This window comes from Empidonax traillii, unplaced genomic scaffold (genome assembly GCF_003031625.1).
Source record: "Empidonax traillii isolate 1590-97213 ecotype Southwest subspecies unplaced genomic scaffold, ASM303162v1 scaffold532:size433792, whole genome shotgun sequence".
Lineage (NCBI taxonomy): Eukaryota > Metazoa > Chordata > Aves > Passeriformes > Tyrannidae > Empidonax > Empidonax traillii.
In genome coordinates, this window is record NW_020955725.1 from 170,114 (window position 1) to 196,539 (window position 26,426).

At 48.8% G+C, this 26,426-nt stretch overlaps 1 protein-coding gene across 10 annotated transcripts in view; it reads right to left on the minus strand.

Moving 5' to 3' along the window:
* Positions 1–1,059: 1,059 nt before the first annotated feature.
* Positions 1,060–26,426, minus strand: part of PPIP5K1 (diphosphoinositol pentakisphosphate kinase 1) — a 46,259-nt gene continuing 20,892 nt past the window's right edge. For 5 of the 10 annotated variants that reach the window (XM_027897176.1, XM_027897175.1, XM_027897179.1 and 2 more), the window contains 12 exons: positions 26,044–26,158; positions 24,537–24,644; positions 23,191–23,307; positions 22,759–22,923; positions 21,555–21,645; positions 16,425–16,547; positions 13,995–14,099; positions 12,558–12,620; positions 9,879–10,058; positions 3,921–4,058; positions 3,411–3,524; positions 1,060–2,818 (listed from right to left, as the gene is read on the minus strand). In XM_027897176.1, coding sequence (XP_027752977.1) covers positions 2,139–2,818; positions 3,411–3,524; positions 3,921–4,058; positions 9,879–10,058; positions 12,558–12,620; positions 13,995–14,099; positions 16,425–16,547; positions 21,555–21,645; positions 22,759–22,923; positions 23,191–23,307; positions 24,537–24,644; positions 26,044–26,158 — 1,999 coding nt within the window. In that variant the 3' untranslated portion in view covers positions 1,060–2,138. The remainder of the gene's footprint in view (positions 2,819–3,410; positions 3,525–3,920; positions 4,059–9,878; positions 10,059–12,557; positions 12,621–13,994; positions 14,100–16,424; positions 16,548–21,554; positions 21,646–22,758; positions 22,924–23,190; positions 23,308–24,536; positions 24,645–26,043; positions 26,159–26,426) is intronic. The other 5 variants (XM_027897180.1, XM_027897181.1, XM_027897182.1 and 2 more) reach the window with 5 other exon arrangements.

Below are 26,426 nucleotides of genomic sequence, written 5' to 3' on the forward strand. Positions count from 1 at the left end.
CCAGAGAGGCTGATGCCCAGTTAGATCTGCTCCTGCCTGGCTGTCCTCAGGGGAAAACAATAGCACAGGTGGATGCAAGGGAAAAGGAATGCAAGTTCTGTGCTATGATCCTCAGGAGAGAAGGATGGCCTCAGAGTGCACCACAGCTTGTGCAGTGCCTGATGGAGAGCTCAGAGTAGCTGCCAAAGCTGGTGCTGACAGAGGAGGAACCACAAACTTACCATAAACCATGCTCCTGGTAACCAAGGTGCTGTGATCGCAGTGCATTTCCCGAAGGTGTGCAGTGATGAGCATCTGGCTGTGTGGCTTGAGAGCCAGGCCCCCACCCCACAGGGCCCTGCTCCAGGCCCTTCTCAGTAATGACACCCTGCAGCAGGTGCTGCTGGATCCCTCAGGGTGACCGCTCTGCCCAGGCTGCTGCTGGTGGCAGCAGATGCCATGCGGTGCAGGGCAAGGGCTGTGGGCAGTGCCCAAGGGGCATCTTGTGCGGTCCCTCAGCCTGTGGGCCAGCTGCAGCCCCATGGCCAAGGTCTGTGTTCATGCAGGACTGTAACACAGGGAGAGCAGAGGGGAGGGCAGGCCTTTCACCTCCTCAGGCTGGCACAGTCTGGCACGAGAGGGGCCAGGCTGCCCCCAGCACACTCTGGACCCCCAGCTGCACAACTTGCTACGTTCCCAGTGCAAACAAACGCGACCTTGCTCACATAGCCAAACTGGCAGCTCAGGATTACTGGGCATGAGGAAGAAGACACAGCACCCAGGATGTACTTAAAGTGACCGGAAGGTGTGGACTAAGTGAAAGGGGCCAAACACACCGTCCTAGTGTCTTCATTCTATCACAAACCACCCTGGGACTTGGAAAGCCAGGACCTCTTCTCTAGTATGACTAGTTCTTCTATGCAGAAAAAAAGGTAACTGGCCTTGAGCCTGTGCACTCACTCTGGGTGTGACTTCAGCCACAGTTGTCCCAGAATAGCAGCCATAAGCAGGGCTGCACCTGCAAGTTCTGGCACACACACACACTGCTGCAAAGTCAGCATCAGAGATGGAGAGACGCTCGACCCACAGCATAGATTTACTGTGAACACGTCATCACAACACAGCATAGAGATCTTTGGGCACAGCTTCACAAAAACACATATTCTAGCTACAGACAGACACGCAGACTTGTCCATAAATATAGGAGGAGTGGGAAGCACAGCCCTGGCCAGCACTTGGGATGCGGCAGGGACACCCGTATCAATCTTGCCCTCAGGCTTGTGCTCACAAGGCATTTACATAAATATGAATTAAATACTTCTCATTTTTTATATAATAAAGATTTCTCCTTATTGGTTTCTAATAGTCCTGAATTGTCCAAAGAGCAGTTTCTTTTAATTTCTGTCACCAAGACTTCAGAGCTGTACCCTGCTTGACCCTTGGGGACGAGAAAAAAAAACCCGTGTATCCTCCTTGCATACCTCTCTCAGGCTGGATCCCCACACTCCTGCCTGCCTCAGCCCAGCAGGAAAACATCCAAGGCCATGCCAAAGAGATGTTTGCTTGCGAGTGGCAGTCTTGAACTCGATGCCCTCACTACCCTCCTTCCCACATTCAGAATGCTTTTTGCTTCTCCTAGTCCTCCTATCATTAACTCTCTGGACCTGGTTTTGGTGGCCAGCAGTGGGGATTGAGAGAGGAGGAAGAAACAGAGAAGAGGTTGGTGGTTGTGACAGATCCAATTAATTTGGGCCCAGAATGCCTTTTCCTGAAGGCTATGGGCCAGAAAGTCTCACGGAAGTATCTGTCCCCTTGGACTTACCACCCCAAAAGCCTTGGCTGTACCAGTCCTCTAATGCTGCTGTCCCAGCAAGCACACAAACTCTGGGACACCAGTGCAGCGCCACGTCCCTGCTGCATGGAGGTGCCATGCCAGTACCAGGACTGCATTTGCTGTTCATTTAACGAGGTAAGCATTCTTGCTGAATGGCAGAGCTGGCTTGTGGAGGAGCAGAGCAGATCCTTTCACACTCCAGAGTCCTGTGGCCTTGGGACACAGCTTCTTCGGTGCTATGGACCATCAACTGCACGAGGTGCTGTGCAGGAAGCTGGGTTACCTCCAGGCTAGAAGCGCTTGCAGTGTGCTGTCCAGCAAGCCACTAATTCTGCTGATCCTCCTGACACAGCAGTTGCAGTTCCTCCAGGCTTTTCTCAGGAGGCAGTGCCTGCACCTGGCACAGGTGACCAGAGAGAAGCTGGTCTGACAGAGCTCTGTCCCCCAGCAGCTCCTTGCCCATATGCTCTGGGTTCAACACCTCTCCCAGCAGCTCCTCTTCACAAGGCACCAGGACCTCTTTGGACAGCCCAGACTGATCCAGGCCAGTCATTCCCCCAACACACCCCTCACCTGGCTTCACACTCTCCCCAACCAGACTCAGGTCAGACCCTACACCACACTTTGGGTTTCCTGGGTTACTCGAATCTAACATTTCCCCAGATGAATCTTCATCCAGCTCTTCCATGTTCTTCTCCTCTGGGTTAGTGTCCTCTGCCAATTCCTTCTTGCACAGCCTGCCTGGCTCTGGGCCTTTATTCCAGGTCAGGGTCTCTGAAACTCTTGGCTCTGCCACTGACAGCCCAAACACCCCCCCCTCGTTGTGAAGCCCTCTGCCTGGAGGCTGACTCTCTTCCTGCTCAGGAGACTGTCTACTCAGTTGCTCCTCACTTTTTGGAGGGCTGATGGAAAGTTTCTCAGTGAAGCTGAAATGAGCACAGTTGTCCACAGAAGTTGGGGAGGATGGGCCTGCACTGGAGACAGTACTGGAGGGGCCACTGCTGTCTGCAAAGAGGAAGAAAAATTTTAAACGTAGCTGGTATTTCCCCACGTGAACTGTCACAGTCCCGCAGTTCTACAGCCAACATGTAATGGCTGTCTACATGCCAGGCAACCTGGCAGGGGCTTGCAGCTGGTCTTGGGGTGTTTCTGGTAGCTCAGCTGATGAAAACTCAATCACACACAGCACAGTTCCATCCTGTAATCCAGTGGCGTACAACCAAGACTGGATTCTGTTGTCACAGAGCAAAATGTGACGGCTTTGAGAATAAAATCATTCTCTTTCATTTTCTCACTATTATGGACCACTATTATGGACCAGTCTCAGCTTCAACTTGCTCCGCCTGGTTCCTGACACACAATCCCTGAATGCTGAGCAGGAGTCAACGTTGGAGCAAGAAACATTGATTCTCTACCAGTGCTTATCCTTGACTTATATTGCACAATGAGCAAAACTAGAGATAAGATATAGATTATATCTAATCCAGTAAAGGAGGAGGATTAAAAAACTGTTTTCAGCCAGATCAGTTCCCTGACCTTCACAAACTTCCCTCCCTCCCCACCACATTCACCCCAATCAAGAAGGTAGCACACTCACACCAAGGGGGCTTATCTGAACGCTGGCGCAACGGCAAAGAGGATGATGACAGGATTCGCTGGGACATAAAGGGGTCTCCTGGTATCTGGCTACCAATCATTGAATCAAACAAAGCTTCAAGAAAAAAAAATACACAATCAGTAATATTCAGACAGACATAAAGGAACGGCTCGTAGCCCAGCATCCAGGATCAGGTACTCCGGGAAGAGCTCAGGACTAGTCAAATCAGAGCCATGCCTGCCCATCAGCTCCTGGGAACATTAGGCTAAGATTTCCCAAGCTGGAGTTTGTATCCACATCACTGTAGTCACCAGCTACAGACAGACTCGTCTGATTACTTGTCTCCCAAGTAAGTGGCCTAGGATGGCTCTGATCCCTGGGCTAGAGCACTCTGGAACAGCTTCCAGAGACTGCGCTTATCTCCAGTCCTATCAGATTGATCTGTCCCCAGAATGTAAAAGACCAAGAGTGCTCCTTGCCTCTCCAGAGACAAGCCCACCTGACCAGTACCTGCAGTGGACTGGACGTGCGATTCGCTGCAACTCCTGCACACAGCTGTCAGGAACTCGTTGACCTGTCGCAAAGAGAGGGAGTTGTGCAGGGTCTCCAGGGGATAAATGGTGGGAACCATGGAACAGCCTTCAAAACCTAGAAGAGACCCAATCAGAAAATGAGTAGAGCAAACAGCAAGGTAAATCCATGCAAGGAGCACTTCATGGCTGAAGGAGCTGGGCACTCTGGGTATCAAACAACAGGCACACTCAGGCCTCAGGTCACCTCTTCTAGACCAAGAAAATCACCACGAGGCAATCCCATGCAATAACAGACCTGAAAGCAAGCGCCTGGGCACACATGGAGGGGAGAGGAGGAAATGTGTCTGGCAGCTGCCGCAGTTGCTGCAGAGCCTGTGACCCTTCTGCCAGCCTTGACAAGAGTTTGGCACAGTGCCCACACTTGGGGAAGCCAAACAGAAACCGAGTGATGCTGGCAAAATTTCCATTAAAGGGGTCGAAATGCTGGAGACCCCCTGCCTGGCACAGCCCCACCTCCCCACTGCAGGGAGCGTTGGCTGTGGCACCTCCCTCTCACAGCAGCCCTCTGTGCACCCCTGACACGCTGTGTCCCAAGGAGGGGATGGGCAATGAATTCTTTGTCCCCTTAACCAGACTTTGCTGCCAGCAAACCCAGAATGAGCAGAAACAGGCACCTCAGTCTGTAACAAACACTTAATCAGAGCTAAGCTGCAACACAACCATTCACAGTAAATCCTTTGCTGCTCAAGCCAGCAGAGTGTTACAGCAAAGTATCTTCCTCTTCATCCCAGCTTCCCAGAAATGCCTTGTGAAACCAAACCACCCTGAACCATCAGAGAAGCAAGGGAAAAACATATACCAACAGGTGTATGGAATGAGCCCTCCTCCTGCTCTGCACCTCTCAAGTTTAAAGGCCTCTCATCTCCTCAAGCTTGGGCTTCCCATTCTGTGACTCCCAGTTCCCTCCAAGGAGCTCAAAAAGACCCTGGGAAGGAACTGGGTTTGTTTCTACAAAGAAGGGAAAATATTTTGAAATGCAAAAAGTAAAAGAGTTCTTGATGCAATCTGTGTTACGATTGCCGTCCAGCACACTGACAGGCTAGAACTGACTCCCGCAGCTCGGCAGCACCTCAGGAGAAGCCCTGGAGCACCTGTTTGCGAAGTGCAGTCAGTTGTTCCAGTTCCCTCCAGGACAGGCTGTTCCAATCCCCTCACCTAACCCAGTTCTGCAAGAAGCATGAGCCAGTGGAGACGTTCACTGACATAGGAACTGCTGGAGATAAAAACCCCTCCAGAATCCACAAGGTTACCTATGCCTAACAACATAATTCCAGACAGGCGGGATAACAAATCCTTGGCTAGGATGCGGAATTGTAAGATACGGGAAAAAGATCACATTCTTCTGTTTGCTGATGAGAAGTCTTGAGAGTGGAAGTGCTGAGTAAGGAAGAATGTATGCTCATTATTTTTTCATAGGCCTCCAGGGAGGCAGAGCTAAAGAAAAATGGTGAGGGCAAAACAAGTCATGGGAGATGGTTGTGGAGCAGTCCAGTATGACGCTACTCTCATTTCACAACAGAATCTGGTTTGAGAGGAGTCAGGTGTTGGGGTCTGGAAAGAAAAAGGGAAGAAGTTTGAATATAACATAAGGCCAAGAAACATTCTTACAAGATACACTGGGGACACAGATGGGGATCTGAGTGCTTGTGCACCCCTTTAATAAGATGAGGAAATCAAAGGTCCAGCATTAGAGGAAACATTAGACACTGACACACAGCTGATGTGAAATGATACACCTGTACCCCCAAAGTGCCAGGTGCCTCTTGCACAGCTCTGCTCAGCACTGTAGCGCTGAGCCGCCCTTGAGCAAGCAGAGAAAACAGCCAGTTTCCCTTTTCAAGATGGGTGACTATTGTGTTCAAAGAGCCCTCTCCTGTGTGTATGGCAGTGCACCTCCCTGCACACCTCCTTAGACCTGGTGAGCTACTGGGGAGAGGCCACCAGTGGCTTCACGCCACCATTGCACAGCCAAGGCAGCAGCTACCGCTACAGACTGCAACCCTGACCTGTCCCCAGTGAAGCCTCTGACCACTGCTGCACCACACACAGATAGCAAAGAATCAACACTTTTGGGAAGGGGCAACAAAAATAAAATGTGAGAGCAAGCCACAGGAACCATCCCAGACTGACAGTCACTCTGCGCTGTCTGCACAGCTACTGCAGATGCTCGCCCAAACTCTTTTCCTGGGGCCTGCAGGGCAGGAGTCTGCAGTGCGGACAACGGCATGAGAAACGGGACAGAATTCCACCCATCTTGTACCAAGTTTCATTTTTCATGTCATCCATGTTTGAGTACACCAGCTGCGTTAGGGGCACAGAGGGCAATCTGTGTCCTCCAGAGTCGGGCTCGCCCTAAAGGCAGAGGCATGTGCCAGGGGTCTGCAGAGCTGAGCAGCTAAAATGAATCCCAAAGTCAAGAGTCATCATCTCTGGGCAAGGAGTACAGTACACTACAGCTATGTCTCCCAATTCTTTGTTCAGTAACAGGAAGAAACCATCAGTTAAAGAAAGCAAGATTTGGTTACAGGAATAACCCTGAGATGCACAAGGCAGAAAAGTCTGCCAAGTATGTGTTATTTTGGCTGTCCAAGGAGAGTGTGTTACATGAATGAGCAACTATGGGTGAATCTTCCCTCTGAATCATAGTGCAGCAGTATCCTGATGCAGTGGGAACGGTGCCAACTGAAGAGCTGCTCTGCAGGTGAGAGCAGACGTACGACCCAGGCAGAGAGTCACAAGGCTTGTTTTGACTCTCCCAGGCACGCTGATGCCAAAGCTGAAGACCCACTCACTTTACAGCTGAGTTAACCATGCTCCAGTCTGAGCTCTTCTCCCCAGTGCTTCATGTCCTCAGCATGTGCCCGCTTTACTGCACAGGCAGAGAGTCCACTTGGTGTAACCCTGGGTTAGGAAGAATTCCAGATGTTCAAGGAAGGAATGAACCTCCCCTTAGAATAAGAGTGTTTTGGAGCTGCCTCATACTAACACTTCATAAGAGTATTAAGAAGATGATTTGGGTAGAAGGACCCTTTGGCAGAGATCATCTAGCACACTACACCACATAAAGCAAACAGAGACCTGCACAGGTCTCATATCATCCAGCTAAATCAGAGAATCCCAGATTTCTAGGAGACTCCAGCAGGCAGCAGGAACACACAAAATTCTTGTGAACAGCTACCTCTCAGCAGATGGCCTCAAAAGAGTTGTTATTAGACATTACTACAATTTGATTAGCAGAAGTTGCTGAGTAGTAACTACTCAGGTCTCCAATTGAGAACTCTACACTGGAGGGGAGAGGGTGCCCTTTCCTTTCTGCTGGAGACCTCGGAAGCAAAAGGCAGACCAGTGGCGTGTGGCACATCCCCAGAAGGTCTGTACTCCAAAGCTCTGCATGCCAGCTCTTGTGCAGTGAAGAAGAACTTGTCCAGTCTCAGCACAGACGAAAGCACTCAGGCTCCTCTCTGACACGCATGGTCAGTCCAGCTCTATTTTGCTGGGAAAACTCTAACCTGCCACACGTATGTTGATATATGTTTATATATGCACACATGGTATGTACATGAACAAGGATTTTTGCTAGCCAGCATAAATTTAAGCCATCAGTTGGCCTGAAGGTCTATCCTAGCTCAGCATCCCTCTGTCGACAATGCCAGAAGCGGCTCAAATGAAGGGGTACAAGTCTAGAAAGCACACATGACTCTTCCCCAAGCAGTGCCCCAACCTGCAGTGATCCATAGCTCAGAACTGCTCTGGACATGATGTGTCCCTTCCATGTTCTCCAGCCTCCCCTTGAACTCTGTTAAGCTCCCAATGCCCCCAGATACCATGGTAAGGAGTGTGGAACAAAACGCTTCTGGCCGAAGTGCCTCAACTCACTTCATTAGAAACCTCCTTGCTCCTGGAACTCCAGGAAACTGCGGATCTCCACCATGCTGCTATGACCACTATTACAAATATCCTTCCCAGATTGCAAATTTCTACCTTTTTCACATTGTCCCAAGTGGTGATGGTCAGATCAGAGGCCTCTATTTTATATAGGAGTTTGAGGCTGTTTGTCCTTGTCATTGAAATTTATTTACACTGGACACCACCCGCTCGTTATCCTGGGGCCACTCTGTTTCTCCACAGCTGACCTTTGGTTCCAGTACCAAGAACTTCACACTGTTCTTTTTCCTAGCTATGACCACACAGGTTCCCAGACATTACTTCAGGGTTCCACAGTTGATCTTTCCAATTACAGATGCCAACTGCATACTTTTGACTCATCAATTCTATTTAATTCATGTTTTCTTTGAGTGGATAGAAGTACAGTGGAAAGCCAAGAGAGAGAGGACAGGAGAATGCAGTTTTCACAAGGAGGAAACCTGGGCTGTCAGCTATGCCTGCTCAGAGAGGGGCCTCGGCAGGAATTCCAAACACGCCAATGAACTGTGGGCTTGATGAAACACTGAGAAAACCGCAAGAATGAACTCCCCGACAGCAGAGATTTGATTTCCACCTGGGATGGCTGCTGTGCTGGGTACATCAGGAGTATGTAACTCCTGGCTCTGACTGCATTAGGCCAGGCTGCACCTCCCAGCACCCTGCTGCAGCATTTGGGGTGTTGCTGCCCAAAGCACTGAGCTCATTTCCTCTCCCCACCTGAGCTCACAGCACATGGCAGAGACCTGCAGCAGGGGAAGCTCAGCCCTGGCTCTGGAGCAGTCCCCTGTGATTCAGCATCTCTTCTCCTGAAGCAATTACTGCTCCTCTTTAGCATCTGTTGCCAGGAGACCGAGGATTGTCCTAATTACATATGAAAAGCAACTGCTGTCTCAATATTGCCTGCTTGACAGAAAGGGCTGTCTCAAGTTAAAACAGACTGTGTAAGAAAAGTTCTAATCTTCTGGGCTCTGTAAAGTCCTGCTGCTTCACTACACAGAAGGCTGTACTGTCTGTGCCTCTTCCACCTGTGGGTCTGAATGGAAAATGGGGTCCATGCATCACACCAAACAGCTCAGCAAGCCACATGCTCTGAGCAGCTTCTATGGTGCAGCTAAACCTCAGCAGCCAGTCCCAGCTCGCTGCCCCACTCAGGGAGCAGCAATCCTTCCACCTGTGCGGTGGAAGAAGCACCAAGGCCTCCATGCACCGGACTTCCAATCTGTGCCAGAGGTTGAAAAACGTCAGAGAAACAGCAGCAAGCTTTGTTTTATAACATCTGGATTCAGTGCTCAAGTCGTCTACTTCTTCCCACCAGACATGACACACTGAGAGGCCCTATTAGGCAGGACAGATGCCATGCAGTGCAGCCACAGAAGCTGAGCTCTACCCTGTCTCAGTTTCTCTAGAAACAACACACCCACAAGCACTCACTGCCCCAGAATTTCCACAGCAATTTCACTCAGCATGTGACCAGCTGCAGCACCTACTTAACCTCTTCTTCCCATACTCTCACTACTCACTTTAGTTCCTCCATTACTAAGGGGGACACTCCATGGCATCCCACCAAGACCTGCATGGGGCATCCTGCCAGCTGGGCATCCCGTTGCTAGGAGCTTAGCACCTACCCTGAAGGGAAATTAAGGGCTTACCCTAGCTAAAGGAAGGAGGCAACAATTGCCAAAGATGGAAAGAGCTGTTACAGCTGCACAGGAGCTTGGGCTCTGTGTGACACGGCACTGGCTCCATGTGGAAAGGCTCCTGCCTAAGGCTCCAAAACTGCTGGTACAACAGCACACACAGCTTGCTGCAGCAGCAGCCTAGAGACCTTGGGGATGCAGTGAGAGAAAGGCTTTCTTTTTTAGAAGCAAAGCATACTCTGCATTCTCAAGCAGACACTGGTCCCTGCTCAGCTACAAGAGCACGGGACAGAGGCAGCTGCAGCGTGCAGTACCGTAAAGACACTCCAAGTCATCCTGCCCTGAGATCAGCCAGCTCCTGAAGAGGCGCAGGTGGTAGGAGCACTGCTGCAGGTGATGGGCTAGGGTGGCATCCAGGGAGATGGTCCGGCTCGTGGCACAGTCAGAGGAAAAACGGCGCAGCAACTGGGCAACGTGCTGGTGCTCCAACACATCTGGAGGAAAGGGGCCATAGAGAGTGAGAGGAGAGGGGCAGGTGCAGCTGGGGACAGAGAAGCTGTGGAGGTGTGGGGATGTATCTGTCAGCACCAGGGCTGCTGGGTGAGAAGGACCCACACCACGCAGTAAGCCCAATCCCCCCCGCAGTGAGCAGGTCAGGAATGCCCTTAGAGCTGTGTCCTCCCCAGCGACAGCAGGGCAGGCCAGCCTCCCTCCCGGCTCAGCCTTCGCCTGGCTGCAGCGCAGGGCAATGCCTGAACAGCGAGGCTTCATCTTTGTAAGTGGAAGTCTGACAACTGAATAAATTTTAGGCCACATTCCAAGTCCAATATAGTTCAGGTTTGGCTAGATAAGAAGATCAGGCTCAGGCCCACACTCGCCCTCCCGCAGCTGAGATGAGAAATCCAAAATGCCAACAGAGCATTCAAGTCCTGCATTCAAGTGCAGCCAGGCACCTCAGCACGTGGGACAGAGAGCAAATGACCCAGCATCAAATGAGCAGAGACTGTGCAAGGGACATGGGGGACAGCAAGGTCTGGCTGAGAGCAGAGTGCGAGAGTGTGGAAGAACAGAGGGGTCTACAGAAGCACTGACCTTCCCTCTAGACTCTGAGAACAGCCCTGTGCAATCTTCTGTGATATCCCTGCATGGCAGACAAGACACCAGCATGCGTGCATGTCTTCTCCACGTGCACAGCCTCAGGACGCACATCATACGCCCAAGATTCATGCAACCAGGGCATAAACCATCTGGCCTGACACTGTGCTTGGTCACTGCCATGGTTCACCTGTCCCATTTCACCACATAGAGGCAGCTCTCCAGAAACAAAATCCAGACTCAGAGCTGGGAAGTTTTTGCATCCTCAGGTAAGTGGTTCCTGTGGTTAAACATCCTTTCTGCTCAAAGCAGTGCCAAGCCTAGACCAAATATCCCTGACTTCAGGCTCGTACTTGCTGGACCCCATCTTTGTTTTCTTGATTAAGGACCACTTTTCCATTAGAAATATTCATTGCGGTGTTTGGGAGAAACCTGACGCCCAGTTTCACACTATTAAATTTGGAGCATGGGTAGCTGCTTTGCAGCGTGACTTAGGGAAGGTTGGAGCTGGGTGCAAGCTTTGCAGGCAAGATAGAACAACATACCCTGCTGGACATACACCACGGGAGCTCAGATGGTGTCCAGACATACAGACAAACAGAGCAGTTTTTTGGCCACTCTGGGAAAAGCAAAACCAAGCAAACGGAGAATAGATTCCCTCCAGTTACTTGAAACAGCAGAATCACAGTGAGCTGCCCTTTCACCTTTCATCCTTCCCAAAACAGTCTTCTGAAATTCATTCATCTTCCAGACCATACTGAGCAGGATGTCTTCATATTCACAACAAGATTGCAGAAGCTGCCTTGATCACGTAGGGCAAAAATACTTCACTTGGTATCCTTCAGTGATCTGCTTTGGTTCCAACTCCTCTCAGCAGCAGGAGGTATGAGGGGAGGAGCCATGCTGTGAAACCTTTTTAAAAGTATCTGTGCAAGATTTGGAGAGTAAACACTAGTTCAAGACACCTGCTGCACAGAGCTAGCGGTCTGTAATCTCATGGACTCCCACTTTTGAGTGTCAGGTTAGTAGCAACATGGAGCAGAGATAGTAAAGTCAGCAGAAGCACTGGCAAACGTCCTTCACCAAGCCTTTCCAGAGCTATGGGCAGGATGGGGTGAAGCAGGTGACCGCACGATGCTGATTCCCTCCCACCTCAGGAGGGTGGCAGGCCCGAGCCAGCACTGTCCACCAACAGCAGACAAAAGCTCTGGAGAGAAACCACTCCCATGTTGAGGTCTGCAGGAAAGGTGAGCCTACCTGTATCAACATCACTGTGCTTGGAGGAACCACACAATCAGCCTAACAGACAGGTTTGCAAACAGGAGGCCAGGAGGCCACCAGTACTCCTGACATGGAACACCATGCACAGAGGGAATGCTGCTGGCACCTCCTTCTCTCCCACCCTACAGTGGGCTCTTCCAGGTGACACAGAGCTGGGCTAAGGCTATCCTTCTTATCATCTTGCAAATCTGCAGTGTGGAAATGGAGGACCAAAGCTGCTGATGCTCTGGCATATGAAGTGGATATCACACCCCAATCCAGTGACAGTCTCCCCTGAATCCCCACCCCCCCGGAAGGGAGAATGACAGAAGGCCTCAATGTCAGCAGAGGAGTTAAAAGCTGCTTTAGCAGTCCACTCACAGAGCCACAGCTTTTGCTTTTTCACCTGGGACACAAAGACCCCTCAGGGGAGAGCAGAGGCACCACTGAGCAGTAACGGGATGAGTGAACACATTAGTCACAATGAGACAATGGGGGAAGGTGAAACATGTTTGGACACTAGATACACAGACAAAAAAACCACAAGAAGGCTGAGAGGAGAACATGTGCAGAGAGAACTGAACGTGAGCGTGGGGTTAGAAGTGTGAAGGAACGTCAAGTCAAGGAAGCAAACGTACCATTAGTCGGATGCTTTGCAAACGACACAGAAAATCGTTTTACGGCTGGCATAGACAAGAGCTCTGAGGAAATAAAAACAGATCATCTCAGTTAACAGCCTGCTTTGAAAGATCTCCCTACCCTCATATGCTTGCAACTATCCTTTCAGGTTCGCCTTCCTGACCTCCACAACAGCGGCTCCCACTGGCACTGCGGTAGCACCTAAGACAATCCACCTGCGGGTCTGACTGAACAGCTCAGCCTCGTCACACTCTGCATCTCCCCATGCCCAGGGTCTCCCCTGACAATACACAGACCTCAGCCACACTCTCAGTGACAGACAGCATCTCACACCTTCCCACCACACCGGGCTCAGTCCAGTGCAGGATGCAGCCAGGCCATACTTGCAGCCACCAGAGCACCCGACCAAGCAAGCAGCAGCACCACAGGAGGATCGTTCTCAGGATTTACCTCTGTCCAAGGAAAACAAACACCATTCTGCAGAGGGACTGAAGAGTTCTGGCACAGGTACAGCTCAAAACATCTTCTTAATGCAAGTTACACAGAGCTATTTATGAGTTTAAAGGTAAATCACCTGACTAGGGAAGAAACAGAAGATCCATGAAGACATGCCTCTACAGTTCTTTGCTCAAAGCATTTCAGTACAGGAAAGGCTTTGGGATACACCTGTCAGAGCGGTCCTCAGGCTTCTCCTGGCTGTGTCCCAGGACAGGCCAAGCACTCCCATACAAACCACACATCAGAAAGACAGTGCAAGGACAGATACTGTGCATCTAATGGGGTGCAAACAATGGGCTTTAAAGGACATGGACTAGGCTCCATAAGGACACTAAAAAAAAAAAAAAAGGCTGGAAACCTAACTTTATTCCCACTCTGGAAATTCCTCAGCTATCATGCAAAAGAATGGCCTGAATCAGACCATCTGTACCTGAGATTCAATGTGAGACCCCAGCCAAGCATACCTTTTGCTGCTCTTTATGAACTTTTAGGAAATATTAGAAAACCCTTTTATTTCTCCTTCATGTTTTATGCATCCATTCTCTCTAGTCCATAAGGTCTGTATGCCTATCCCCCTCACTAATGTACCAATTCATGCTCCACAACCCCACTGCGCTCCTCTAGCTACATCCACTGGCTTGGCCCAATTATGTATCTATACCAACTCTGACACTTGTTGCAATTTCATCCACCAGCGTAACAGCCCTAAAAACTGTTTTTCTTTCTTTAAAGTCAACAAACAGCATAACAACCTTCCCTACACACACAATCCCGTAGAGGTGTCCAAGCCCTAGAGCTGCAGTCAGCTGCTGACCATCTCCATCCCACCCCAACACTTCCCCTTGCCCTCAGGGCACAGCAACTGAAATGGCACTGACCCAGCTTATTGGATCCCTGTCTTTAAGCAAGCCAGCTTCAAATCACAACCATCCACGGACCTTCCCTCAGCTTGAGGTTGGGACAACTTTCTGCTGAAGTGCTCCTTAGCCCTCTTCCAGCTCCAAGCAAAAGAGACTTCAGAAATAAGGGCCCTTGAAACTTCCCCAGAACAAGGCAAGTTCACATTGGTGAAGTGCTATTGGCCACACTCTGCACCTTGAAGCACCGCAGCCATGAAAAACTATCAGAGTTTATGCAAAGATGTGCTGCAGAATCTGAAGGCTTTTCAACATTACCAGCCCGATGAGTGTGGAAAAGGCGTTGAAACAAATGTTCTCCAAGCACTGGCTGTAGCTGCTGCGTCACTGACTGCATCCAGCTCTAGTGATGTTTGGTTTAAATTCCATTGTTCAGTATTTCACTGGTGCTCATTTAATCAGGAACATGCAAATCAAGGGCTCATTTCACATTCCAAACCACCTTACCCAGCAGTTAAAAAAAAAATGCCCTTCTGCCTCCTACTTATTTTCCCAAGCTCCCAACACCTACCCATCAGTTGCCCTTATTGCAGCAAGGCGCTAGTAGCACAGGGTGCCAGGGCATGCCAAGGAACATGAAAACAGAGGTGTAACATCAAGCCAATAATTATGGGCTGTGTTAGTCACATGGCAGTTAACAAAGTCTATCTTTTAGGTACTTGAGGGTACAGCTACATCTCAGCACACAATGACCTTGTCACTCGATTTAGGCTAATGCAGCAGGACTGCACTCAACCGTGAAATGCCCATAGCCAGCTGCAGGAACATTCTGCTACACAGCCTACAGACACAGGCAGCCCGGCACTAGGCCTGAGCGGGTCTGTTCCGTGCCCAGCTGGGCAAAGAGCAGTCTCTGATGCTCTTCCCTGAGAATCACTGCTGCCTTGGGCTCCCACTCCTTGCAGAGTTAGGAAAGTACAGCAGCCAGGTCCTTTGCTGGCCTTTCTAGCAGCTCGCCTATGACTCGCACCCCGGTCTTATGCTAAACACCATGACCTTATTCTGTGACATGTGAGTAGCCAGCACTTGATGCCTGGGCAGCTCAGACTGGTACAGTGATGCTAAGACTGCTCCCACATCACCCTCCCTGTCACTGTCACTCACAGCCCACTGTATGCCAGGGAGTGCCCTGAGGAGGCGAGAACCAGCTCAGTTTTCTCTTACACAAGTAAGGCAGCACAGGAAGCCAGTGTACACAATGGTACTCACGGGATTCCAACAGGGCCAAGAATTGGACATCTTTCCACCCTGATTTGCTAGGCCATTTTCCTTGCCTCAAAACTGGACAAAAATTCAAATGAACCAACCTCCTGTTTTCCCCAAATTACTGCCTACTCCTCTCCCCACCTTGTAATCCACCAGTGTTAGTGTCCATTATGATCCTATTTAGAAAGGCATTCACATTCTGTATTGATTAAAACACCAAAAGAAAAAGGATGAGATATCCAAGACAGATGCTTTTACATCCATTCAGATCAGTGGTACAACATCAGGTGGATTTCCAACCTGGTCACAGCACGCTGTGCAGACCCTGTCCACGGAGCTCCTCAGCTCAGTGTCCCAACAAATGGTATGTGAATCAGTAATTAGAGTCTGAGTGCCTTTCCTATTGGCACCACAATGGACACCTGCAATTGTGCATTACACCCCCCAACTGCTCCAGGACAGCTCAGTCTCTCCTTGTGCCCCAATTTCCTTGCAAGTAACAACCCTCTGCTGCTCTCTGTGCATGGCACCAGTGCTGGGCAGGATAGGGCATAGCTGCAGCACCTGCACCCATGGGCATTGGCAACGCTCACACCCACGGCCCAAGTGCCTTCACCACACTGTCTTGCTGACCTTCCTGGCAGTTTCTGCACAACTGCACAGAAACTAGACTTTCCAGTCCTTCTGCAGTATTTCACACAAGCAGCCCACTTACCTCAAACCTTTCAGATATATTGCCCTTGCTTCCTGACAGCTACCTCAGTCTCCGCTGCGTGCCCAGCCTCACTCTGGTGTCCATCTTATCCATGCCCAAGTATATCATTCTGCCTTTGGGACAGCTCCATCTTCTCCAGGGCAAGGATTACTGCTCCAAAAAGAGCTTCATTTAGCATCAGCAAGATCACCAAGGTAAGCAAGCTGATGTGATCTGCTGGATTTCCATACCAGGACAAACCTACTCAACATTTGGACCAATAAATCCCCATTCATAACAGCGAGTAGTATTAAAATGTCAGACCAAAGTCAGACTCCAGTAAAAACACCCATCAGCCTAAAACTCCTCTCACAGTGTCTGTCCTACCATGCATCACAATTTCTTGGGATATTGTAAATTCCTTACTGTAGGTGCAGTGAAAATACACATTCAGCTGTCACTATTTTCAGCAGTCCAAGTCTGTGCCACAGGAGCACCCTGAGATACCAGTGTCCACAAAGTACCACCCTGCTGCCAGGGAACACACATACCGTCTTTGTATGTCAGGCTGCTGGCAAATTTTTTGCCATGGCTGCGTGCGTAGTCCTGGAGGTTGGGGGCACTGGAGGAGCCTCCCAGCACATTGGTGCTAAACAGCCCGGTGCACTGTGATCCTGGAAAGGCAGGGAAGGTGTTAGTATCACATATCCACTGCATGCAACTACAGAAAAGCAGGGTTAGTCCAAGGATGAAGAATGAACTGGCCGCTTTCTAAGCAATCTCAGGAAAAAAACATGATGCTGGGAAGCACAGGGCGGCAAAGGTCTCCAAAGTTCTAAATTCCATAGTGCCAAATGGTAGCCCAAAGCTCAGCACCAGGAAAGTTCCTAACTCCATCCAGGAGTTTAATTCTGTTTGGCTTTCTTGCCTTGACCTAGGAGAAACACCTTTACTTCCTTCAGTCAGCAAAGCTACACACTGATGTCAGAGCAGTCAGGATGCCAAACTGCTGATGTTCCTGTCATAGGGCTTTATTGCTCTGCTCTTCTGCTCTTTCTCTTTGGAAAACTCCATTTCCTGTAGGACACCAAGGAGAGGAAAGGACTGTCTGATTTGTGGATCAGCCAATGTGAACAAGCAAGGAAAAAATCATGAATAGAGAGTTTGCTTTCACAAGCTGATACTTCACAGCCGCTCAGTCATGTCTCGCTGCTTCAGCATAGGTCCACCTGGTCCATGAACAAGCCTTGCAAAGCACCAGATGTGCATGCACCATGGAATTTTACCTACCCTGTGTCAAGGAACATGGCATGCAAGATGGAGGGCAACCTAAGTCCTGTGGTTTTGGCTTTGCCAAAGCACAGTGTTCTGCAGACTGACTTGACTTTGTGTGATATTTAAGGAACACCAGGCATTTGAAACAGAATTCTTTCAACTGACTGAGGAAAACAATTGAGACAAAACCCCATTACGGGCTAGATACAGCCACTGATTGGCTGCAAATTCTTCGCTAAACAGTCTTGCTGTTGCATTCTCTACTGAGAATACCAGCTGCTAAAACCAACATTACCCACTACATATAAAATGTTTCCAGAAACAAGCAGATTGATCTGGTTCCACCTTGTCTGCCAAGGTAAAAAAACCTGCCACACTGCTTATTAGTATTTATGGGAACAGTGCAACTATTACTACTGTGAAAGAGATCCTGCCTACATTGGAAGCAGCTCTTGATTCTAAAATACTGCATCATATTTTGGTTGGAAGGAGCCTGAAGTTTCCTTCCCAATGCCCCAGCAGGACTAACTCAGGATCATCTTGCTAGTGTTTGTCCAGTCAAGTTTCAATATTCCCAAGAAAGGAGATTTAACAACCTCTCTCAGCCCCTGCTCCAGTACCTGGCACATTCATGGTGAGTGAAAAATTTGTTCCTCCTAGCTAACTGGAATTTCTCCTGCTGCAACTTGCATCTGCTGGTTTTCAACTGACCAGCATGGGCTTTGGGGATTGTGTCCCTCCCCTCTGCAACCTGCAATTTAGGTGGTGGAACAGCATTAATGTCTCCACTCCCCACAGGTTCTGCTCTGAACAAGCCCTGCTCCCAGCCTCTCCTCCAATGTCGTGTGCTCCAGCCTCATCTACCTCCACTGCCCCTTAGTGGGCTCACAACCCTGACACTCACACCCTCCATGCCCCAGGGAGCTCAGGGTAGGACAGAAGAGCTTCAGGCACACCTCTCTCACAAGAGGTGAATAGCAGGAGAGAGCCAAACCCCTCAGCTTGATGGCTGTACTCTAGCTGATGCAGTCAAGCATGCCATCAGCCTTCCCTGAGGAAGGCTGTTGACTCACATCCACTCACTGCTTTTTGGGCCCTCAGCTCTGTCTCTGCAAAGATCCTTTAGCCAGAGTTCTTTGGAGAAAACACAGAGATCCTGAGCAGTGAGCTGTTCACACCTAAGCTCAGCCTGAGCTGACCATCTGCTCCCAGGGTGACCGAAAGCATTCTCACAGCACTGAACTACAGCTGCTCCCGCATGGTGACACTGCTGGTGGCTTTCCACAGCACAGACTAGCACAGACAAAGAACTCTTGCCTGCAGGGTCATGGATACATAAGCCTTAGAAAATTTCCTTCTTATGTCTTAAATTGATGCTGAATGCTGACTCAGCATGAACTGGAATCTGTCAGAATGCAAACGAAATTTTGTCATGCAGAAGCCAGGACGATGCTCCTAATTGCACTTCCACAGCTTAAAAAAAAACAACAGCAACAAAACTCACTCACGACTCATTTACTGGAAGATAAAAATGGAACACTGGATTTTTAGTGTTGCGGTTTGAGAGGTGAGTTATCAGTTTCTAACCCTTACATTTTAGGACTTTCTATCTTGAGCAACCTTGTGCCACTAATCATTAAGCTGAGGATACCCCAGTGTTTCTGCTGCTCTGCTGCAGACAGAGGCATTTTGCTAGTGCCCTTAAGCCAGGAGAGAGTTTTCAAAGATGACTGTATGGACAACAGCAATCATCTACAGTGAACTCCAGGAGACCACTGTACCCAAAGCAACTAACCACACGCACACAGCCCCACACCCTAAAGAACGTAAAGGCCATTTGGATTTAAATATATCAACACTTGCTAGAAATTACTGTATGTGCTGGATCTTTTCTGTGTATTTAATTTCTACATCTTCATTTGATGTTTCAGATGTTTAAAAACAGACATCCTTGATTTTGATTTTCTTCTGGGAGTCTCAGCATAAAGCTTCATGCCACTGGCAGTGCTCAGCCAGGAGTGATTTTATCCCATTTTGAAGCGTTCTTGCAAGCAAAGAAAGGCCTCGAAATTTCCCTGGGCTTCTCAAGCTTGAAGCATACACACTGTGGCAAACAATCCACAACAATGCACTTGATGCTGCCCAGAGAAAGTGGCACACTCCAAAGCACAGACAAAGCAAGCTGCAGCCACCCCTTTTCCAGAGATTTCAAGGGAATTTTTTAAATGACAGTAGAGGCACCATTTCTGACAGGTATGGCAGCAGGGCTATTGCAGGAGCTCTGTCCTCCTCCCCGTTCCTACATGCCTACACTTACAAGGTTATATCTGGACAGACACTCCATTTTCCAGAGATAACGACAGGCAGGGACTGACAAGGTCAGGCAACGTTCAACAGGAGGTATATTCAACTTCAGAAAACTCAGAAAACAGCAGGCAGTGCCTGAAGGAGGCCCCTCACAGCACAGCTGCTGAGACAAGTATTAAAGCAAAAGTTCAAGCTCCAGTGAGTTCTGTATTATCTCTCACAGAGAGAATACATTTGAAGTCCTACAGGGAGAAGAAACTAGATTTCTAAAAAACAAGCAGGAAAGGAATCAGGAAGATTCCTTGAAGAGCTTGACTTGTGCAGGTAAAGAGGCATCGTTCTTCGTAACAGGCCTCAGGTTAAGAGAAACTCACAGAAACACAGACATCCTAATCATCAAGGGTTGTGCAAGCTGGTGTGGCACCACAGGTCTCTCCTGCTTAATCCTTCTGTGCCTGCCACTAGGAGGTTCTACAGAGGAGAATGATGGCTCGGCTGAGTATCCAGCTGGAGCTCTGTGTCACAGATCAGGTCTATCAATTCCTACTCAAGGTTTTCCCTCTGCAGAGTTTCAGTCAGAAGACTGACCAGCACAGGCTTCCCAGCAAGGCATGTCAGGCTAGAACCCGAAATTATACCTGCTGGATTCACATTTCAAATTTTGTTGTCAAGAAGAGCAGTGGTCTTCTCTCTTGTCAAAACAGAGATTCCTCTGAAACATGGAAAAAGCTGTAGTCCAAGGGCTGTAATATCTGCTTTCCAGAGCACAGGCCTTCCGGTACTCACACATCCAAACAGTAAAAACAGTTTGATGTACTTGGTTGTTCTCCAAGCAGATGCACCTCCTTGACTGCGTGCCATCTCAGAAATTCCCATATTGAGTCACATGGACTCACAGAATACCCACAGGTTTCTTCAAATCTAAGCAAGGCAGTCTGTCACAGCTCACTGAATCCCACAGTGGGGCTGGGAAAGGCAAAAATAAGTGAAATAACACATTCAAAACCCACCATGGCCAAAGCTATTGTGCCTTTATGAAAATAATATGCATTGGTCATTCCTATTTAGATTTTTCCAGCTTGCTGGGAGCATAGCCGCCAGACTCCAGGCATACTTCCTAACCACTCAGAAGAAAATCTGCTTTCCTTGTTAAGAATTAACTTCCAAAGAAGCAGCTTGTTCAAAAGTGACAAAAAAATGATCAGCCTTTCAGAAGGCTCTTGGCTGCAGGTTGTCCATACAACAGAGTAAAGAACTGATGACTCAGAACTGCTGCAAGTCTGCAGCCATGCAGACAATGCTAAGATGGTTTTAGAGAAAAAGAAAGTGGGCATGACTTGGGCATTATCACCTCCTATCTGCAAGACTCAGGCTGCACAGTCACCTCTGAACCTCAGGACAGCAAAACAGCTTTTGAGTTTCCAAACAGACCTTGCTTTAGCAAAAACACTTCAGGAAGAATTTCAACTATTCAGAAATAGTTTAGGTTAGGATGACAGGGAATGGAACTATCAAGGACCGGCACAGAATACCAAGTGTCCCAAAATATTCTCTTCCACTGGCTACCACGAGAAGAATGGGTGACCAGGGACTCCAGCTCAATTAGAGGGCTGCCAAACACCTTGCCTTTGACACATCTGTTCCATACAGTGGATCTTTATGAAGCAAAGGCAGAAATAGAACAGTCCCACCTGAAGAGCAGTTTTGCACATAAACTGCTGTTTTGCAGAACAGAAAGCATGCTAGTTCTCACCTAAAATCATTTCTTCCTACTAAGTTCAGAAATGGTGTAACAAATGAGAACACCAGAGAAGCAGAGGGCCAGCCTGCAGATAGGCAGTTTGCCCTGTTCCTCCCATACTATAAAGGATGAAAAGTGCATCTTCTGTTGCTACCAGTTGAAGGAGAAATCGTACACAAAAAGAAATAACACTAAGACGGTCTCTACAATGGTCTCAACAGTAACACTGAGAGAAGACATAAAACACACGGAGACATACAAGGAACTCAAGCCAGACGTGTATGTGGAGAGACAGGCTGATGCCCATGGAAATACAGAGGTACAGGTGAGCAGGCTGGTTACAGGTCAGGTACAGTACCTAAGCCACTTTGCTTCATCTCAGAAGACTGCCTGGAATACGTGCTGAAGAGGCGATAACCTCCTGATTTGGAAGAAGATTCAGACAGCACCTGCAAAGACAGACAGTGTAATCAGTGTTGTGCTCCAAGTTACCCACTGCTCTCAAGAGCCTTTATACTTCAATTGAAGGTAAAGAAAGTTATGTCTCTTCCATAGAAACACCATTTTCAAGAAGCATAAATGTACTCATATGCTAAGATTGTGACAGTGAACGCTCAATTTCAATTTCCAGTTTGTGTGTTGGCTTGTGGAACAGTGGAGATTTGAAAAGCACAAAGGGACTCATGCAGTGAGCTCCTTGTCTCCCAAGACTCTTGCTGGGATCACTGAGTCACACACTTTCTCTTTAGCAGCAGGAAATCATATCCTGTTCAACTTAGTATGTTAAACATAGCCTGTTACAAAAAGCCTCTGAATGCTGTGCGCAAAGGTGACAACACTCATCACTGGAAGCGAGCTAACAAATATCTCAAACCTTAACTCTGCTTTCACTGGTTCAGAAAACTGATGGCAAAAATGCCTGTGAAATCCCTCCAAAAGGAGGGACAATTCCAGAGCACTCTAAAGGTGACAGTCACATGCTGACTGTGACACTGGCCTTGTGACACGGAACGCCCAGGAAGGGGAGAGGCTAGAACGGTAAAATCAATTTTGTTACTCCAGCAGATCAGCAAATGGGACATTTGTAAACCCTGACAGTTTCGACACCCTGGATGAACCCATCAGTGAGCAGGGACCCCTGATCGGCATGAGATCTTAGATGGGAGAGAAGAACGAGAAACATGGAGCTGACTTTGTGAGAGGCAAAGGACGGAACCTAAGGGAAGGCAGAGATGTCACCATAGCTAGGTGATGAGGTTGCATGTAATCTCAGCTGGCTACACCAGTGCCTCTACAGAGCATGTAATCCAAAAAATTCCTGTGTTTCCCAAGCATTTCCTTACTTGCTCCTCCTCATCAGTTCCTCTAGCCTGTGCTCCCCCTTTCCTTCCTCAATGGGGAAGAGTTTTAGAGGTCTGCTTTCCACAACATCCTTCTTTACCTTCTGCAGATCCTTCCCCAGCTTCAAGTCAAACTCTGACATGTCAAAAGGAATACCAGGAAACCAAAACCAAGCAAAAGGCCTTTGTTAGAACAAGGAAGGGTGCCCGTGGCATGGTTACCTCCATGGACCCTGTCTTCCGGTTCCTGATCAGTGGCGACCTTCGCTGGATGCTGACCGGCTCAGAGGGCTGTGGGGATTTCTGCTGAGCATGGTCTGGCTCATCGCTGCCCTTCTCCTTGGAGAGGTCCTCCAGGCTGCCTTGGTCAGCCTTCTTGTCCTCGTTCTGCCATAAGGAGACACTGATGCCAACAGGCACGTGGCCTTTGCCAGAGCTGCCCTGCATCAGCTTCAGATCTCTGCTGAGCTCTGGAGGTACCCATGGCCCCAGCAGCCCCCGATGAACCAGGATGGGGCAGGGACATGACCCACCAGCTGCCTGTGGGCAGGGGAGAGCAGCCAGCAAAGAACTCGCTGCAGTAGGGCTGGGCAGAGCAGGACAGCACCCAAGGGTCTCCTGGGGTCAGTGGCCCCCACCCAGGTGTCTGCTCACCTCTGCCGAGGCCGGCCGAAAGCCAAATCCTGTGGGCGCATTCCTGTCCTCCTCGCAGCCTTTGACACCAGGGCTGAAATGCAGCTCCACATGGAAACGCTCCTCTGAAGAGGGGTCCTGTGAACACACAGCACAGGGAATAGGTAAATAACCAAACCCAGTTTATCCTACCATCAGCACAGGACAAGGTCCCACCCTGCCATGCCAGCCAGCACGTTTCCCAGGCACATCCTTTGGAGGGAAAGCAGAAGCAACAAGAAACCACAAACAGAATGGCTCCAGATTTGTCTCATCCAAAAGGACAGCCCTGATCAGTGCACAGCTGAGGCATTCAGGTTGCTGTCATTTTGGAACAACAGCCACTGAGGAGTAAAACAGAACTGGGCTCTATGTGTATATATATACACGCCCCTAAAGCCCAGCCCCTTACAACCCACTCCTGCTGTAAACCCAGCACAATGGTGGGACAGGAGGAAACTGGGTCTCCCCTAGACCTTCAGTCAGGCTGTTCCAAGATTGAAGTAACTGTCTAATATTATTTTTTCATTAAGCTTTTTTTAAAGAAGCTAGAGCTTTTACAGTTTCTGGCACTAATTACGTAAAACCAAAAGTTTCACCATCTTGACTGACTGACAGATCCACACCACTCCTGAGAGCTCATCAGACTTTTTTTCTGACAAGCAGAACTTCTACCACTAGAAGCCCACACTAGCTCTGTGAATATGAGGCTCTAACTGCATATGGGGAAGGGGCTTCTCCCCTCACCACTACAACCTCCTGCAGCACAGAGCTGAGTCACAGGGTCTGGGGATTAGGATGTGCAGTTTGGTGCCATACCTACTTACAGTCACCACCGTCAGCTCCCACATTCTAAATGTTTATTAAATGATTCTCTTTATTTCCTAAAGAAACCAGTATACACTTCCCTAACTTTTAAAATAATAAAAAGTTTATGCATGTGAAATTTCTGGATATTTTCTAGAAATATGTCAAAAACACAGCCAAATATTACTTGCTTTTACTTATTTTTTCCTACTGTTCATTTGCAATTAATATTGAGAAGCAGCAAATAATTTTGCACTAGGAAATGCTTTAAAATAGTCGGTACTGATCACGTAAGTTTGATGTTACTGCTCAGAGTGACATTCTGCTTACATGTAACAAGCGTTAACTTGGGTCACTGCCTCCCGCTTAAAACCAAAAACTAGCAGTTGCGTTAATGATCCATCTGTCTTTGTTCACAAGTGTAGAGAGCTCAGGTTACAGACTTCCAACTGAACTCATCTCTGGGGACTGTGCCTGGCATCATGGCTGGAAGCATTTTATCCTACAGCTCTATCCCTCACCTTGTTGTTGTCCTCGTAGAGCATGATAACAATCTGGGTCATGTAGTTCAGCTCTGAGATAGCACTCAAATAGTCCATGGCTCTCTTCCACTGCTGGTCTTTGTTTTCCTGATATATACACATAAACAGTCGCATGGGGTAAGCAACAGCAGACACCTTGCAGCATTCAGTGAAATGGGACTGAGAGAGTTCCTCTCTCCACAAGGTAATAACATTGTCAGGACAAAACCACCTTGCTCAACTTGCACAAAGAGATGACCTTGCAATGAGGTGGGCTGCTTGCAGCGAGGAGAAGCTGCACAGAGGGACACTACAGCTGCCCACACCACCCACGTGCAGATCTGAGCTGCAAGCCCCTGTGCCTTGCTGACTTGGAGACAAGCAGAGCCCGCAGCGGTTCCCAAACACAACCATTCTCAAATAACAGAATGGACCACAAGGGATGACCTTGTGCTAAATAAGGGACAAAGTGAAATGCTTTTACCTCATGCTGAATGAGAAATCTAGAGACACATGTGGGCTCCGCACGGCAGGGCAGCCCCACCCCTCACTGCCTCCCCACACTGCCAGAGAATAGCCACACCTGAAGTGCCACTCATGATGCTGCAGAGCATCTCACCATCTTAAAGGACATGAACTGAACCCCTGTGGTACAAACAAAAACAGATGCAGCCCAATATCCCTGCACTGGCAACACGGCATTCTCAGACACCTGAGTCAGGGAATAAAGGAGCATCTTATTCAGTGAGTGATTCAGAGGTACTTGTCTGATCACTGTCTACAGATAGGTTGAATTGCCACAGACATCAGAAATCACGCCCGCTAACCAAGCCCAAACTGACAAGGCATTTCAGCCCGTACTTAAAAATAGAAAGGTAAATCAGAGAGCCTCTCGAGGAGACTGGAGCAGAGCTTTTCTCAGGGTCTGCATGCCAATTTCTTCAGGAAGCAGGTTATGAGAGAAAGTAAAGGGTGGGTTGAATGAATTAGTCCCCTAAAAATGTGTCATTCACCTGCCTCTCTGATAGAGAGCATGGTCTGTGCATTTGCAACCTCAAGTTACTTTCTCTGTAAGCAAAGTGATTTTATTGACTTAGAATTGAGATAAAGACAATAAATAATAGGGCCAAGTTCTTGAAATAAAGGGCTGAAGGAAGCAGGAAGATAGAAATTCCCTCATCTCCATTGCCTCATACTGCTTTCCTCCTACACAGGTAAATGGTCTGTTCACCTGAAACCAGTAGGACAGCTTTTGGAGAAAACATGTCTCTGTGCAAGCAAGACAGGCACTGAGGAAGAACAATGCTCCTTTGTGCCGGGAAAGGCACAGGAAGCTGCAGCATACAAACATGACAGAGATGGAGCTGGCCAGAGGCCACTGATGCACAGCATTTCTGGGAGAGCTGGCTCAAGGGGCAAACTACAAACATACACTGTCCACCTTGGAAAAGGTTACTGGAAAAAAGAGCAGGGAGGCTTACTCTGTGAGCATTGCTGGGACACTTACATCCAGGAGCCCCCCATAGCGGAAGATACTGAGCAGGGAGTGCACATGGCTCTCACTAGTGAAGTACAGCCGTGTCCGAACGTGGCGTCCTGGTGACAGGACTCCTCTGGAGTACCTAAACCAAAACCAGCCCAGAGTTATTCAGTCTGCCAACAAATTGCCACCTATCATGCAGTCATACTTGTGTATGCTTAAAGGAATGAGATAACCCCACACAGCGAAATGTCAAAGGCAGCAGGACAGAACAAACAGTAGGAGCATAGGCCACAAGAGCAGAAAGTTTCATGGAATCCTAACTGAGACACACAGTAGGGCAGTGGCTCATCACACTACACTTGCCCCATGCAGGGAAAGGGATGAGGCATCACCATCTGGCTACAATG